The 17,978-nt window shown below is 39.0% G+C and overlaps 1 protein-coding gene across 1 annotated transcript in view; it reads left to right on the forward strand.

Annotated features, from left to right (window-relative positions):
- Positions 1–10,748, forward strand: part of CRLF3 (cytokine receptor like factor 3) — a 45,292-nt gene extending 34,544 nt beyond the window's left edge. Inside the window, exons 7-8 of the mRNA XM_026016123.2 lie at positions 7,855–7,967; positions 9,240–10,748. Of these exons, the coding sequence (XP_025871908.2) occupies positions 7,855–7,967; positions 9,240–9,496 (370 nt within the window). The 3' untranslated portion in view covers positions 9,497–10,748. The remainder of the gene's footprint in view (positions 1–7,854; positions 7,968–9,239) is intronic.
- The last annotated feature ends 7,230 nt before the right edge of the window (positions 10,749–17,978 follow it).

Genomic DNA, 17,978 nt, shown 5'->3' on the forward strand with positions numbered 1-17,978 from the left:
GCTCAAACTTACAACCCTGAGATCAAGAGTAGCATTCTCTACTGACAGAGCCAACCAGGTGCCTCAGCTGTAGGTTTTTTGTAGATACCTTCTATCAGGTTAAGAAAGTTTCCTTCTAATTGTGCTTTGCTGAGAGTTTTATCTATAAGCGAATATTTAATTTTGTCTAATTATTTTTATACATCTGTTAAGGTAATCATACCATTTTTCTTCTGTTAATATGGTGAATTGCAGTGATAGATTTTTGAACATTGAACCAGTTTTGCATTCCCCAGGGAAACTTCACTTTGTCATATATTATTATTTATGTATATTGCAAAATTTGGTTTTTAATATTTTGTTGGGGATTTTTATAACTCTTCATGAGAGAGAGATTTCTTTTTTTGTTATGATGGTTTTGGTTTTGACCAGCCTTATAAAATGAGGTGCGAAGTGTTTCTTCCTCTTTTGTTTCCAGAACTGTTTGTGTAAAATTGGTATTTTTTTCTTCCTTAAATGTTTGGTAGAATTCACCAATCAATTTGCGATCCTAGAATTTTCTTTGTTGGAAGATTTCCAATTTCTGTAGTAGATATAGGACTAATTTAGGTCATCAGTTTTGTTTTGAGAAAGGATAAAAGCTATTTTAGGATTTGTATAGTAAGCAATGTATTTCTATTTCAAATGTATTTCGGAAATCCTTCTTTGCCATTAGTTGACAAGGTACTTCTGTCTCTTACTTCTGATATATCAAGCTGTGCCATGACCCTCTTTGTTGATACATGGTCATTTTCTATTCCTTGGGCTAGTTTTCCTGTTGGTGAGACACAGTCTAATTGGCTGTGTTCCTGGAAGCACTTTAGACTCTTCCCAGCAGCGTGTGAGGATACTGATATCATTGAATCCTTGTCAGTATTAAATATTGCTGTTTTTTAATAAATCTGTAGCTGCTAGGCTAAAATAAAATTTTCATTTTATTATATTTATCATAAAGTTGGATGTTTTTCATATATTTAATTAGCTAAGCAACTGAATTTTTTTATTTTGCTGCAAGCATTCACTGTGATGTAAAAGTTTGAGATTGTGTAGGAAAGAGGTTGTGTCACTTAAATCTAATCAAAATTAGCCAAAGTGCAGAGTAATAGGAATAATAGGTTAGCCCTCTTGTTGCCATAGATTTGCTCCTGTTTTGGGCCATGTTCTCTCTCAGAATATTTTACTTTGAGAAAAATTATTACGAAGGACATTCTACTCCTTTGCTTTAATGCAGTGGGTGTATTTCTAGTAACTTGCCCATAAGTCAGTTTTCTATTAATTACATTTCAGTTGTACTTACTTGCATTAGAGGAAGTCACTCTACCTTGCCATAAATTATTTTGTATAGCATTTTTCTTTGTTATGTAGTTTCTTTTTTTTTTTTTTAAGATTTTATTTATTCAGGGGATCCCTGGGTGGTGCAGAGGTTTAGCGCCTGCCTTTGGCCCAGGGCGCGATCCTGGAGACCCAGGATCGAATCCCACATCGGGCTCCCGGTGCATGGAGCCTGCTTCTCCCTCTGCCTGTGTCTCTGCCTCTCTCTCTCTCTCTCTCTCTCTCTCTCTGTCTCTATGAATAAATAAAATCTTTTTTAAAAATTTTTATTTATTTATTTATTTATTTATGAGAGAGAGAGAGAGAGAGAGAGAGAGAGGCAGAGACATAGGCAGAGGGAGAAGCAGGCTCCATGCATGGAACCTGATGTGGGACTTGATCCCCAGTCTCCAGGATCACACCCTAGGCTGCAGGTGGTGCTAAACCACTGTGCCACCAGGGCTGCCCTGTTATGTAGTTTGTTTTGTTTTGTTTTGTTTTAATTTTTATTTATTTATGATAGTCACACACACAGAGAGAGAGAGGCAGAGACATAGGCAGAGGGAGAAGCAGGCTCCATGCACTGGGAGCCCGACGTGGGACTCGATCCCGGGTCTCCAGGATCGCGCCCTGGGCTAAAGGCAGGCGCCAAACCGCTGCGCCACCCAGGGATCCCGATTTTTAACATTCTTAAATTTGTTATGATTTTTGACCTAACGTGATGCATCTAGGACAATGTTCTACGTGTGCTTGTGAAGAATGTGTATTCTACTTCTGCTGGGTAAAATGTTCTGTTGGTGTTGTTATGTTCATTTGGTTTATGGTGTTGTTCAAATCTTCTGTTCTTGCGGATTTTCTTTTTTATTTCATTTTATTTTATTTTATATTTTATTTTATATTTTATTTTATTTTTTTATGAGAGACACAGAGAGAGAGAGAGAGGCAAAGACACAGGCAGAAGGAGAAGCAGGCTCCATGCAGGAAGCCTGACATGGGACTCGATCCCGGGTCTCCAGGGTCACACCCTGGGCCAAAGGCGGCGCTAAACTGCTGAGCCCTTACTGCCCTTACTGATTCTCTGTCTGTATGTTCTATTATCAAAGTGGGATATTGAGGGATCCCTGGGTGGCTCGGCAGTTTGGCGCCTGCCTTTGGCCCAGGGCATGATCCTGGAGTCCTGGGATTGAGTCCTGCGTTGGGCTCCCGGCATGGAGCCTGCTTCTCCCTCCTCCTGAATCTCTGCCTCTCTTTCTCTCTATGCCTATCATAAATAAATAAATAAATAAATATTTAAAACAAAAACAAAAACAAAACAAAAGTGGGATATTGAAATCTCCTATTATTGTGTAACTATTTTTCCTTTTAGTTCTGTCAATATTTGCTTTATATATTTGAGTTATCTGATATTAGGTGCATATGTATTGATAATTGTTGTATCTTACAGGTAAGTTGACCCTTTTATCATTATATAATGTCTTTGCTTCTTTTGTTATTTTGTGACATAAAAATCTATTTTGTCTGATTTAAGTATGGCCATCTCTGTTCTCTTTTGGTTACCATTTGTTGGAATATCTTTTCCTACCCTCTCCTTAAATCTCAAGTGAGCCTGTTTTAGACAAAATATAATTGAATCTTTTATACTTATCAGTTATTCTAACTTTCATAGATAGAGCTTAATACATAGATGGAATTTAATCCATTTAGATTTAAAGTGATTATTGATAGCTAAGGTATTACTATTGTCATTTTGTCATTATTTGCTGTCTTGTAGCTTTTTGGTTTCTCTTTTCCTCTCTCATTGCCATCTTTTGTGTTTCATTGATTTTTTTTTGTAGTGACATGTTTTTATTCCTTTTTCATTTTCTGTAGTGTGTCTTCTGTAATTATTTTATTTGTGATTACCGTAGGGCTTACATAAAACATCTTATAGTTTTAACAATGTATTTTAGGCTGATTTACCCACTACTATTATTATAGTATTATGGTGTTCTATATTTATCTGTGTATTTACCTTCTAGCTTTTCTTGTGAAGCAGGTCCGGTGTTGATGAACTCCTTCAGCTTTTGTAGGAATGTCTATTTATTCCTCTTTTTTAAGGACAGTTTGCCAGATATTGTATTCTTGATTGGCAGAGTTTTTTTCCCTTTTAAGCACTTTGAATATATTACTCCACTCCTTTCTTGACTACAAAGTTTCTACTTAGAAATACACTGATAGTCTTTTTTGTTTTAGGATTTTATTTATTTATTCATGAGAGACACAGAGAGAGGCAGAGACACAGGCAGAGGGAGAAGCAGGCTTCATGCAGGAAACCCCATGAGGGATTCAATCCCGGACTCCAGGATCACACCCTGGGCTGAAGGTGGCACTAAACCTCTGAGCCACCTGGGATGTCCGCTGATAGCCTTTTAAAAAAAGATTTGATTGATTGATCGATTGATTGATTTAAGAGAGAAAGAGAGAACAGGGGGAGGGACAGAGGGAAAGGGAGAGGGATAGGCAGACTCCCCATTGGGTGCAGGGATCTCAGGGTCATGAGATGGACGCGGGGCCTCGATCTCATGACCCAGAGATCATGACCTGAGCCAGAATCAGTCAAGAATTAGGCACTTAACCAGCTGAGCCACCCAGAAGCCCTCACTGATAGTCTTATGTGAACTTCCTTGTATATGATGAATCGCTTTTCTCTTGATGGTGTAAAAATTCTGTCTTTGACTTTGGGCAATTTGATTATGTGTTTCGATGTGATTTCTTGAGTTCATCCTAGTTGGTGTCCATTAGGCTTCTTCTTCTTTTTTATGATTTTTATGTATTGGGGGATCCCTGGGTGGCTCAGCGGTTTAGCACCTGCCTTCGGCCCAGGGCATGGTCCTGGAGTCCCGGGATGGAATCCCGCATCCAGCTTCTTGCATGGAGCCTGCTTTTCCCTCTGCCTGTGTCTCTGCCTCTCTCTCTCTCTCTCTTTCTCTCTCTCCTGAATAAATAAATAAAATGTTAAAAAAAAAAAAAGATTTTTGGTATCCCTGGGTGGCGCAGCGGTTTAGCGCCTGCCTTTGGCCCAGGGTGCGATCCTGGAGACCCGGGATCGAATCCCACGTCGGGCTCCTGGTGCATGGAGCCTGCTTCTCCCTCTGCCTATGTCTCTGCCTCTCTCTCTCTCTCTCTGTGACTATCATAAATAAATAAAAATTTTAAAAAAAGATTTTTATGTATTTATTCAGGAGAGACATAGAGAGAGGCGGAGACACAGGCAAAGGGAGAAGCCGACCTTGCAGGGAGCCTAATGCAAGACTATCCCAGAACTCTGGGATCATGTCCTGATTCGAAGGTAGACACTCAACCACTGAGCCACCCAGGCATTGTTCCATTAGGCTTCTTGAATCTAGATGTCCATTGCCTACTCCATATTTTGGAAATTTTCAACCATTATTTCCTTAAATGAAGATTCTGCCCCTTTCTCTCTTCTCCATAAGTTCCTTAGACTTTTCTTCATTCTTTTTCATTTTTTTTCTCTTGTCCCTGTCATTGGGTAACTTCTTTTTTTTTTTTAAGATTTTATTTGTTTGACAGGGAGGGAGAGAGAAAGCAAGAGAACAAGCAGGGGGAAGAGCAGGCAGAGGGAGAGGGAGAAGCAGGCTCCCCACGTACCAGGGAGCCCTATGTGGGGCTCGATCCCAGAACCCTGGGATCATGACCTGAGCTGAAAACAGATGCTTAACCAACTGACCCACCCAGGCAGCCTTTCTTGGATAATTTTAAATGACCCGTCTTCTAATTTGATGTTTCTTTCTCCTACTTGATTGTGTGATGTTGCACTCCTCCTGTGAATTTTTTAGTTACTATTGTATTCTTCTGGTCCAAAATACCTGTTTAGTTGTTCTGTGTTGTTGTTGTTGTTGTTGTTGTTTTTGTATCTCTTTGTTGGTATTCTTATTTTACACATGTCTTATTTTCTTGAGCTTGTAGAGCATCTTTGAGAGTTGTTTTGAATAGTTTGTCAGGTAATTCAAATGTCTCTATTTCATTAGGATAATTTTTAAAAAGGTTTTATTTATTTGAGAGAGAGAGAGAGTGCATGTGAGCTCAAGTGTGGGGAGAGAGAGGAAGGGGGAACAATTTCCAGTAGACTCCGAGCTGAGCACAGAGCCCAACATGGGACTTGATCTCACAACCCCTAGATCATGACCTGAGCCAAAATCAAGAGTTGGACACTCAACTGACAGAGCCATCCATGCACCCCCATTAGGATAATTTTTTTGAGATCTATTTTAGTTGTTGGTTTTGGGTTTTTTTTTAAGATTTTATTTATTTATTTCACAGAGCATAAGTAAGGGGAGCAGCAGAGGGAGACAGAGGCAGAGGGAGAAGCAGGTTTCCTGCTGAGCAGGGAGCACCATGTGAGGCTCAATCTTAGGACACTGGGATCATGACTTGAGCCAAAGGCAGATGCTTAAATGACTGAGCCACCCAGGCACCCCTATGTGTATTTTGGTTTTTTTGTTTGGGCCGTGTTTCCCTGTTTCTCCATATATCTTATAATTTTGTGTTAGGCTCTATACATCTGAGAAAACAGCCCCCTCTCCCAGTTTTTATGACTTGATTTTGTACAGGAAAAGAGCCTTACAAATGAACTCAGCTAGAGATGTGGGGGGCCTCTGCAACCTTCTTTGGGAGGATGTTATTTCCCTGGGCTTGTGGGTCTTTCAGGAGTTTGTAATCTCTTGCTCCCTCTGGTGCCTGTGTGTGGCACTGCCTGTTCTCTGATGTGACAGCAGCAAGCAGCCTTGTTCTCTTGTACTCAGTGGCTACCAGGCATCCAGAGCTTGCCAACTCCCCAGCAGTGCCTACATGCAGTCAGACAGATACCATTTCCTTGAGCAGCCCTGTGAAAAGCTGGTACAGAAGCACATGCAGCTCTTCTCTTTTCTTCCAAAGGAGAGAAGCCTTAAGTTATGCACCTGCTTCCAATCACACCAAGTCATACTGGCTGTTGGATTCCACCCCTCCATTTCTTTGGTCTTAAAACCATTTAGACACAACGAAATCAGCCCTTCAGGCAACCTTCTGAAGAGTTGGAATGTTGGATGCTGGGTCCACTCCTTTCTCTCTCCCCATTCCAAAGGAAAAGTCAGAAGCTGGGGTAGTTCTTACCAGGCACTGAGCTATGTAGCTTGGGACAGGGACTGACATGGGAAAGTGAAATCTTTTTTCTTACCCATTTCAGTGCCACTGTTTTCAGCTTGTGCTCCCTTGGGGTCCTGCAGCTTCTTCTTCTTCTCTCTCTCTCTTTTTTTTTTTTTAGATTTTATTTATTTATTCATGAGAGAGACACACAGAGAGAGGCAGAGACATAGGCAGAGGGAGAAGCAGGCTCCCTGTAGGAAGCCTGATGAGGGACTCGATCTCAGGACCCCACATCACAACCTGAGGTGAAGGCAGATGCTCATCCACTGAGCCACCCAGGTGCTCCTGGGGTACTGCAGCTTCTTAACTGGGTTCTGGAATCTCATAAAGCCATTGTGGTCTGTATCTCATTGTTAACAGCAGTGTTTCTGTGGTAGGAGGACTGGGACTGAGGATTGCTGGCATGGCTCTCCTTTTCCGCACACTTCTTAAGATTGCTGGTTTAGAAGTAAAATAACTTCAGAAACCCGCCAACTATTTATTTTGATCCTGCATGTTTGCCACTTTGCAACAAAAGACATTTTGAGGCCATGCCAAGTATAAATAATCCCATCTTCCTTGGGTAAAGCTACATTCTGTTCCTTGCTAGTTTTTCTTTTTCTGTCCTTGTGAAGTCTGGCTTTCTGGAACACAGGGAAAGATGCATCTGGTAGTAGAGATGTAGGTTGACTATATGTAAGTTTCCTATTTCCAGAGTGCGTGATGATGTATTTTTGAGACTAAAACACAAAGAAATGTTTAAACCTTCCACATATGATGTTCTCCAAGCAAAATATGTTAATAATTGTATTATCCATTTTATACAAATTATAGTGTCTATTCTTAAAGACCTTAAATATTTGATAACAGTAATCAAACAACTGCATAGACTCTCACATTGAATGGTGATGGCAGTTAACAGTCACTAGAAACTATAACAGTTTCTATATTGGCAAGTATGACACATTTTTTATTGTTTAGAGCTGGAACATAAAATGGGAATGCATTGTCATAGCTGTAAGTAGTTACTCTAGAGCCTACAATGAGAATGCCTGAATTCCTATTTTGGGTCCAGCATTCAGCTAGGTGATCAGGGTCAGGTTATTTAGCTTCTTTTTAATCGTGTTTTTTCTTATGTATAAAAGAGGTATGGTAATAATAACACCTACCTCATGGGTTGTTCGGTGAACTCAGTGAAATGACTGATACAAGTTTTTAGATCAATGCCTGGAATTTAGGAAGTACTGAATCATTGTTAGCTATTATTAAGAGCAATTATGATGAGATTACTCTTTTTAACCTTAGTAACTGTTAGATATCGTGTTTTAAAAAAAATTAACGACCTTTCTTCCATGTTTACAGAGTTGAAACTGTGGGACAGCCAGACAGGAGAGATAGTATAGGAGTGTGTGCAGAAAAACAGAATGGATATGACTCTCTGCAGCGTGATCAAGCAGTGTGCATTAGTACAAATGGTAAGAGATACATAACTGGTGTTATTTTTGAAATACATGAATTACAGTAATAAGTTATGAATCTGTCCTAACATCACACATTTGTAGCAGGAGATGAGAAAGTTTAAGTCTTTATGATATATCTGTATGGCTACTGTGTACCAGGCATTATTCTATTCCCTTTACAAATAATAAATCATTTAATCCTTTTAACAACTTGTTGAGGTCAGGAGAAGTATTATATTCATTTTATAGATGATGAAAACTGAGCCACAGAGAGGTTGAGTGACCAGCTTAAACTCCCATAGCTTAGAGGGAGGTAACTGAGTTGAGATTTGGACCAGGCAGTCTGTCTCTGGATTCTGTGTGTGTAGGTCATCTAAATTCAACATCGATTGATGAACCGAAACGAAGGTTTGGTTAATTTGTTCTATCTCCCTAGAGTTCTTTGACCTCTTACTCTATAGTAATCACACTTTTATTTTTTATTTAATTTTATTTTTCTAAAGATTTTATTTATTTACTTGAGAGAGAGAGAGAATGAGAAGGGTGGGGAGGGAGAGAAGCAGATTCCCCACTGAGCAGGGAGCCTGAATCAGGGCTCCATTCCAGGACCCTGACATCATGACCTGAACCAAAGGCAGACACTTAACTGACTGAGCCACCCAGGCACCCCTACAGTAATTATACGTTTAAAATCCCCTCTTGAGGGATCCCTGGGTGGCTCAGCGGTTTAGCACCTGCCTTCAGCCCAGGGTGTGATCCTGGAGTCCCAGGATCGGGTCCCGCATCGGGGTCCCTGCATGGAGCCTGCTTCTCCCTCTGCCTGTGTCTCTGCCTCTCTCTGTGTCTCTCATGAATAAATAAATAAAATCTTTAAAAAATAATAATAAAATCCCCTCTTGAGATGTGTTAATATTTTGTGGTATGGGTCAAGCAGTAGTAGAACAAGATTCTTGTTTATTTCATATTCAACTATGTTGCTATTCCACAAGATCTAATCTTGTAATTGAGTTATGTTTCTTAAGATGCTGTCCATGTGAGGAAACTCTATTCTAAAACATTAGAACCCTGGACCAAACTCTAAGAAGTGATTAAAGCTTTAACTTTTTCTCCTGCCTTGGGGATGGGGTTTAATTATCATATTGAAATGCATTCTTTTTGACCAGTTGGCACTCTAAAATGTTTTCTTGATCTGAGTTGGGAAATGACCTGTGTTATCAGTCATCTTGAATCCGTTTCAGTTCTTTGTTATTGTTCATGTGTAAATGACTCTTTACCTTAACATTTTAGGTGCAGTTTTTGTAAATGGAAAAGAAATGACTAATCAGTTGCCAGCAGTTACTTCTGGGTCCACTGTCACATTTGACATTGAAGCTGTGACTCTAGGATCCACCAATAATAACGAAGGAGGAAACTTCAAGCTTCGAGTAACTATTAGCTCAAATAACAGAGAAGTGGTTTTTGATTGGTTACTTGAGCAGTCTTGTTGTTCTCTTTATTTTGGATGCTCTTTTTTCTATCCTGGATGGAAAGTGTTGGTATTCTAGATTTTTGAGTGATTGGCTGTGGTTTTACAGGGTTTTAAACGTAGCTCTCCCCAGCTCAGTTTAATTGTAATTGGTTTTTAAAAAATTGTTAGATTCATCTCGTAGTTAAGCCATTGGAAGTGGGAATAGTTTACTGGATTTATTTTGGAATATATCAGCAATAAGAGATTTGACTATTATGGGCAAAACTGTAGTATGGTCAGCCTTCCTTGTAGCATAGTGTTAATTGAAATTTCAGCATCACGATAAAAAATGAAATTGGCCTTTAAAGTATGAGGAGATAAAAAAAAATAAAAATAAAAATAAAGTATGAGGAGATACAGAAAGCCCTATATCCTGCCACTGTGTACTTCTTGGAAAGTTGATTGTTAGAACAGAAAAACTTAACATTATCTGATTAAATTTATATCTTCTAAGGATCCAAGGTCATGTAAAACTCTAGGATCAAGCAATAGGAAGAGACCAGCGAGACACCAGAGTTCTATAATATACGTTCACTTGTGTGCTCTCCACCTGAGTGGTGAATATGCTCTCCATATTCAAGTATTTGTCGGCAGTATTGAATTTTATCTCATGTTCAGTAATCTTTAAGTCCCAAAAGTGTGATAATTTTTGCGTTATTAAAAATTACTGAACAAGTGTCTACAATAGGCAAAGTATTTTCTTTTTTCTTTCCTTGCAGTTTGATTCGTGATAGGCTATAGGGTTTTTACAGGGTAAAACTACTTACGAAAGTAGTATGTACAGCAGTAGCCATTCACATATATGTAATATGCACTTGTGCATACCCAGCCTCAGTGATATGTATGTTACTACTCATAGGGTATGAGCTACATACAGTCCAGTTTAATGTCAGTTTTATAAACGGTCTTCTGGTGGACCAAACAAATATAGGGTAAATACTTGACCTATTTTTTTGAAAAACTTAAATTTGTTTAAAATATTTATTTGAAGGACTTACTTAGTATGTAAAAATGATTATCTTGCTATACCAGCCTGCAGACTTTTTTTAATGTGAATTTTTTTCCCTTCATTTTTAACAGTAGAGATGTGGAAAAGCAAGTTTGATATTTTTGTAAGATAATTTATTTGGGGATTCAAATTCCCTGTTAGACAATCATGACCTTTTTCCCTTGCCTTTTTATATATAAGTAAGTCGTCTTTCATTTGTTTAGTGATTGTTAAGAAGATGTGCTAGAATGTAGATGCCTCGTCCAGCTGTCTGAAACAAAATAAAAAACTAAAAGTTAAATGTGTGTATTTTTTCTTCTGTGAGATTTGATGAATCCAATTTTAATCTTTTAAGTAGAGGGAGAAAATGATTTCTTGTGTCTCTAGTTTTTTTGGTTTTTTTTTTTTTAAGATTTTATTCATTGATTTGAGAGAGAACACAAACTGGGGGAGGAGCAGAGGGAGAGGCAGAACCAGACTTCCCGATGAGTGCAGAACCTGATGTGGGGCTCGAACCCAGGAACTGAGATCATGACCCTCAGTCAGATGCTTGACTAACTGAGCCACCCAGGCACTCCTTGTCTCCAGTCATTTTAATGCAGATATCATTGTAACTCATGACAAGTTACTTATACTTTCTCATATTCTGTGTATCTGATACCAAGCATAGTGCTTGATACATAACGTGTGTAGAGTAAATGTTGTGTTAAATGAATGCAAATAGATTATTTTCTCCAGAACATCTTCATCTCATTCCTTTCATTTGTCAAGTATTTATTGAACATCTTTATTTCTTATCCTCCATAGGAGAGTTGCATCTTAAATCTATACCTATAGAATCTGCCTTTTCACAGAAATGACTAAAACCTAACTTAATTCTAGATATTCATGGATTGTAATATTTTGTCCTCTGAAGCTAATTTAAATATTGCTTTCTTTTAAAAGATTCTTAAACAATCTCCACACCCAGCATGGGGCTTGAACCCCTGAGATCAAGTCTCTCATTCCAACTGAGCCAGCCAGGCGCCCCTGCTTTCTTTCCCTTGGACTGTGAACTTAAGATTTTGTTCACAGCTGACTCATTTTGTTTAAACAGATAAAGGAGCCCAGTATTCCAAATCTGCTTGTGTGCTTGGAGGGATGAGAGTGTTTGATGAGAATTATAGCAATTATAAGAATTGGCATTTATTGAGCCCCTACTATGTGCCAGGCACAATGCTAAATTAAAAAAAAATTTTTTTTTAAAGATTTTATTTATTTATTCATGAGAGACACACAGAGAGAGAGAGAGAGGCAGAGACACAGGCAGAGGGAGAAGCAGGCTCCATGCAGGGAACCTGATGTGGAACTTGATCCTCGGACTCCAGGATCATGCCCTGGGCTGAAGGCAGATGCTCAACTGCTGAGCCACCCAGGGATCCCCTACTGTTTTTGTTATTCTACTTTTCAGACAATAAAACTTAGGCTCAAGAGATGTGAACTAATTTGTGTAAGGTCATGACTAGTGACTAGTGTAGTCAAGATCCTAGCCCAGACCTGATTCACTCTGGAGCCCCTACTTCCAGGAGGAGTGGACAGCCTCAGGTGTAGGTAAGAATCAACCACGGGATTAATGGTAGCACCAAGAAAGGTAGGGGGCTGACCATATCTGCCTGAAGATCAGGGAAAAGTCAACCTTAAAAGGTGAGTGGAAATTTGCTAAGTCCTTTGAGGCAGAAGACAAAGCACTTGTCTTTTTTTTTTTTTTTTTTACAAAGCACTTGTCTGATGGAGGTAAGAACAGTGTGTCATGGTGGTGGTAGTGGTATGTGTGGCTGCAGTGAAGGTCTGAGGGCTGCAGAAAAGCTGCATGTTGTGTGTTTTGAAACTGACAAACTGATTTCCAGAGGGGCTAAGCCATTTTCACATGCCCACCAGCAACATATTCTTTAGTTGTCACCACTTTTTATTTGAGCCATTCTGCTAAATGTGTGGTGGTCTCGCACTGTGGTTTCAGTTTACATTTCTTTAATGGCTAATGATGTTGAGTATCTCTTCACATGCTTATTTGCCATCTGTAAATTCTCTTTGGTGGAAATATCTTTTTTTTTTTTTTTTAAGATTTTATTTATTCATGAGATACACAGAGAAAGAGGCAGAGACATAGGCAGAGGGAGATGCAGGCTCCCCTGCGAGGAGCCTGATATGGGACTTGATCCCGGGACTCTGGGATCCCGCTCTGAGCTGAAGGCGGCAAACTACTGAGCCACCCAGGCATCCCAGTGGAAATGTCTTTTACCCATTTTTCTAATTAGATTGGTGTTTTACTGTTAAGTTTTAATAGTTCTTTTTTTAAAGATTTCATTTATTTATTTTACACACACACACACAGAGAACACAAGCAGGGGGAGGGTGAAGCAGACTCCGTGCTATGCAGGAGCCTGATACGAGGCTTGATCCCAGGACCATGGGATCATGACCTGAGCCGAAAGCAGATGCTTAACCCACCGAGCCACCCAGACACCCTTAAAGGCTGTCTTTCCTCCATTGTTGTCCCACATTTGTCAAAAATTAATTGGACATATTTGTGTGAGTCTTTTTCTAGGTTCTCTGTTTTTAACTTTGATCTATGGGTCTGCCCCTCTGTCAGTACCACACAATATAATTACTGGAGACACATAAGGTTTTAAAATCCAGTAGACTGATCTCTTTTATTCATTATCTTTTTTTTTAAGATTTCATTTATTTATTCATGAGAGACACAGAGAGAGAGAGAGAGGCAGAGACACAGGCAGAGGGAGAAGCAGGCTCCATGCAGGGAGCCCCATGTGGGACTCAAACCTGGGTCTCCGGGATCACAGCCTGGGCCGAAGGCAGGCGCCAAACTGCCGAACCACCCAGGCTGCCCTATTCATCCTTTTAAAAATTGTTTTAATGAGATGCCTGGCTGGCTCAGTTGGTAGAGTATCCAACTCTTGATCTTGGGGTTGTGAGTTTGAGCCCCATGTTGAGTGTAGAAATTACTTAGAAAATCATACATATATACATAAATGCATAGTAAAAAAATTGTTTTACCTATTCCAGTTTCTTTGCCTTCTCACGTAGATTTTAAAATCTTTCTTTCTTGGGATCCCTGGGTGGCGCAGCGGTTTGGCGCCTGCCTTTGGCCCAGGGCGCGATCCTGGAGACCCGGGATCAAATCCCACATCAGGCTTCCGGTGCATGGAGCCTGCTTCTCCCTCTGCCTGTGTCTCTGCCTCTCTCTCTCTCTCTCCCTGTGTGACTATCATAAATAAATAAAAATTAAAAAAAAAAAATCTTTCTTTTTTTTTCTTTTTTTTTTTTTTTATATTTACGATAGTCACACAGAGAGAGAGACAGAGACACAGGCAGAGGGAGAAGCAGGCTCCATGCACCGGGAGCCCAACGTGGGATTCGATCCCTTCCTTCTTCCTTTCCTTCCTTCCTTCCTTCCTTCCTTCCTTCCTTCCTTCCTTCCTTCCTTCCTTTCCTTCCTTCCTTCCTTCCTTCCTTCCTTCCTTCCTTCCTTTCCTTCCTTCCTTTCCTTCCTTCCTTTCCTTCCTTCCTTCCTTCCATTATTCATGAGAGACACACAAAGAAAGGCAAGTACATAGGCTGAGGGAGAAGTAGGCTCCATGGGGAGCCTCATGCAGGACTCAGTCCTAGGACCCCAGGACCACAACCTGAGCCAAAGGCAGACGCTCAACCACTGAGCCACCCAGGTGCCCCAGAATGATGTTTCTATCTCTAAAAAATCTTGCTGGGATTTCGATAGGAATTGCATTAAACCTGTCTATCAATTTGGGAAGAGTCAACATCCTTAGTGAGTCTTCTCAATCCATGAACATAGTATGTCTCTCCATCAATTTAGGTCTTTGATTTCTTTTATCTGCATTTCGTAGTTTCCAGCCTACAAGTTCTATACGTTTTGTTACATTCACACATAAGTGTTTTGTTTTAATGACTGTAAATGATCTTGTATTTTTAATTTTGGTTTCCACATGCTCATTCCTAATATATAATGTGTCTGTGTATGTTTATTTTGTATCCTGCAGAATTACTGAACTCTTGTTTTCCCCCTCAAGATTTCTTGTTTGACCCATGGATTTCCTAGAAATGTGCTATTTAGTTTCTGAGTATTGGGAAATTTTCCTCTTATCTTTCTGTTACTGACTTCTCAGTTTGAAGTGTTTGGAGAACAGTCTATATGATTTCCATTCTTTTACATTTATTGATTTATGTCCCAAAAGATGGTCAGTTTTGTTATGTGTTCTGTGGACACTTAAAAAGACTTGCATATTCTGTTAATGGGTAGAATGTTTTGATTTTGTAGAGTTCTATCTTTGCTGATTTTCCATCTAGTTGCTCTATCAGTTCTTGAAAGGGGAGTGTTAAAGTCACCAATTTTTTTTTTTTTTTTTAGAGTCACCTATTGTAATTGTGGATTTGTCTTTCTCCTTTTAGTTCTATCAGTTTTTGTGGCTCTTTTGTCTTATGAATATACAATTAGGATTGCTATATCTTTTTGGTGGATTGACCATTTTATCATAATATCCCTGTCTCTGTTAATTTTCTTTCCTCTAAAGTCCACTTTATCTGATATTAATCTAGCCTTTCTTTTCCTCTGATTAAGGTTTGCATGATATATATTTTTCATACCGTGCTTTCAACTTCTCTATATTAATATATTTGGAGTTAGTTTCTTGTAGATAGCCAATAGCTGAGTCTTTTTTTTTTTTAATTTACTCTGTCGGTTTCTGAGTTTTCTTTGGTCTACTTAGACCATTTACATTTAATTTTATTCTTGATATATTAGGGCTTAACTTTGCCATTTTTCTTTTTTGTTTTCTGTTCTCTCTGGTTTTCTTTCTTCTGCATTCTTGTGGGTTGATTCAGCATATTTTGGAATTCCATTTTGATTTGTCTGAAGTGTTTTTTTTTTTAATTTTTTTTTTTAATTTTCATTTATTTATGATAGTCACACACAGAGAGAGAGAGAGGCAGAGACATAGGCAGAGGGAGAAGCAGGCTCCATGCACCGGGAGCCCGACGTGGGATTCGATCCCGGGTCTCCAGGATCGCGCCCTGGGCCAAAGGCAGGCGCTAAACCGCTGCGCCACCCAGGGATCCCTGATTTGTCTGAAGTGTTTTGAGTGTCTTTTTGTGGGTTCTTTAGTAATTGTAGGTATTAAAAATACTAGGTATTTTTAATCATATTATATATATATTATATATATCACATATATAGTATACACATATGTATTATATATATAAAATATACATATATACATATGTGTATATTACTTATTACAATAGGTATTACCTATTACTTATGGTAATAATATATGGTATTATACCATATATACACATATGTATATTCATGAATGGATATATATGTATTTTATACATTACATATTTATGTTGTGTGTGTGTATTTATACAGATATATATGTAGGCATACATACATCTACATTAGTATACTAATGGCTTTTTTCATAAATGCAGAAGTCCTCTTTGGATTTCTTTGCATTTGTGAAAACAGGTACTAATGTAGGTCTTTTGTAAAGTGAAATGGTCTAATGGGAACTTTCAGAAAGCAGGGGATATTGTTAACTTTACACCCTTTCAGCTTGTGAAAAATTTCATAGGAATGGTCCACTTTTGGATAGCAGGGATTATAAAACAGTTGATTGGTGTCATCATTTTATCAGATCAGGTGAAATGATCCTTACGCTCTTTATCCTTCCCCATTTACAGCACAATTTTCTTTCTTGAATATTTTCTCTATATACATTTAGAACCATATCAGACAATGTTGCATTAACCATAAAAACTATTTCAGAAAACTCAAGAGAAGAAATGACTATCGTATATATATATGTATTTCTGCTCACTGCGTTCTTTCTTCCTTCATGACATTCCAAGTTTCACTCTGTTCCATTTCCTTTCTTTTTCAAGAACTTCCTGTAGCCATTCTTTTATAAGGCAGCTGGTGAAAAATCCTCAGATTTCTTTTATATGAGAATATCTTGATTTTCCCTTAATTCCTGGAGGATATTTCACTGAGTAGAGATCAAAGGTTGACAATTATTTGGGTGAAGGGTGGGGTTGGGCCTTGAACTCATGACCATGAGATCCAGACCTGAGCTGATAATCAAGAGTCAGGGCAGGCAGGGGTGGGGGCGTTGGGGGGGCGGGGGGGGGGGCCTCAGTGGTTTAGAGCCGCCTTCAGCCCAGGGTGTGAACCTGGAGACCCCGGATCAAGTCCTATGTCAGGCTCCCTGCATGGAACCTGCTTCTCCCTCTGCCTGTGTCTCTGCCTCTCTCTCTCTCTCTCTCTCTCTCTCTCTCTCTCTCTCTCTGTGTGTGTGTGTGTGTGTGTGAATAAATAAATAAAATCTTTAAAAAAATAAAGGGTCAGACACTTAGCCACCCAGGTGCCCCAACAATTCTTTTATCTCAATACTTGAGAAATACTATGCTACCTCCCATGTCCTCTGATGAAAATCCACTGTCATTTTAATTGTTTTTCCTTGTAAAGTGTCATTTTTCTGTTGTTGCTTTATATATATATATATATATATATTTTTTTTTTTTTTTTTTTTTTTTTTTTTAATGATAGTCACACACAGATAGAGAGAAAGGCAGAGACACAGGCAGAGGGAGAAGCAGGCTCCATGCACCGGGAGCCTGACGTGGGATTCGATCCTGGGTCTCCAGGATCGTGCCCTGGGCCAAAGGCAGGCGCCAAACCGCTGCACCACCCAGGGATCCCTCAATCCAGCATCCCCAATATATATATTTTTGCCTTCAGTTTTTAGAAGTTTAATTATGATGTATCTTTGTATGGGTTTCTTTGAGGTTATCCTGTTTGGATTCTTCCACTTCTTGAATTGTTAGGTTTATGTAACTTGCCAAATTTAGAAAGTGTTCAGCCATTATTTCAAGTACTTTTTTCAGCCCTGTCCTTCTTTTTCTTTCCTTCTAGGATTCCAGTGACACAAATTTTACATCTCTTATATATTCCCACTGATTCCTGAAGTTTTGTTTGTTTGTTTGAAGTTGGTTTTCTCTCATTTGTATTAGGTGATTCCTGTTGTTCTACTTCCTGTTCTACTTCCAGTCCACTGAGTCTGTCTTCTGTCACATTCATTCTACTGTTGGGCCCATCTACCAATTTTTTGGTAAATTTTGTTACTTGTTTTGGTTATTGTTTTTTTTTTTTGTTTTGTTTTGCTTTTTGTTTTAGTTATTTTTCACTTCTAAGATGTTCATTTGGATTGTCTTTGCATGTTCTATTTCTGGGCTAGACTTTTTATATTCTTTGCTGAGGCGGTTCTTTTTTCATCTGTTTCAAGCTTGTGCATAAATTGCTTGTTGAAACATTGTAATCATGACTTTGGGGATGGTTAGTCTTATGCATCCGTTCCACTGGGCCAAGGGATGTTTAGATAGCTAATTAAAACATCATTCTGAGTGTTCTGTGAGGGTGTTTCTGGAAAGGATTAGCATTTGAATTGATGGACTTAGT

The sequence above is a fragment of the Vulpes vulpes genome, chromosome 2, assembly GCF_048418805.1.
Source record: "Vulpes vulpes isolate BD-2025 chromosome 2, VulVul3, whole genome shotgun sequence".
In the NCBI taxonomy this organism is placed as follows: Eukaryota; Metazoa; Chordata; class Mammalia; order Carnivora; family Canidae; genus Vulpes; species Vulpes vulpes.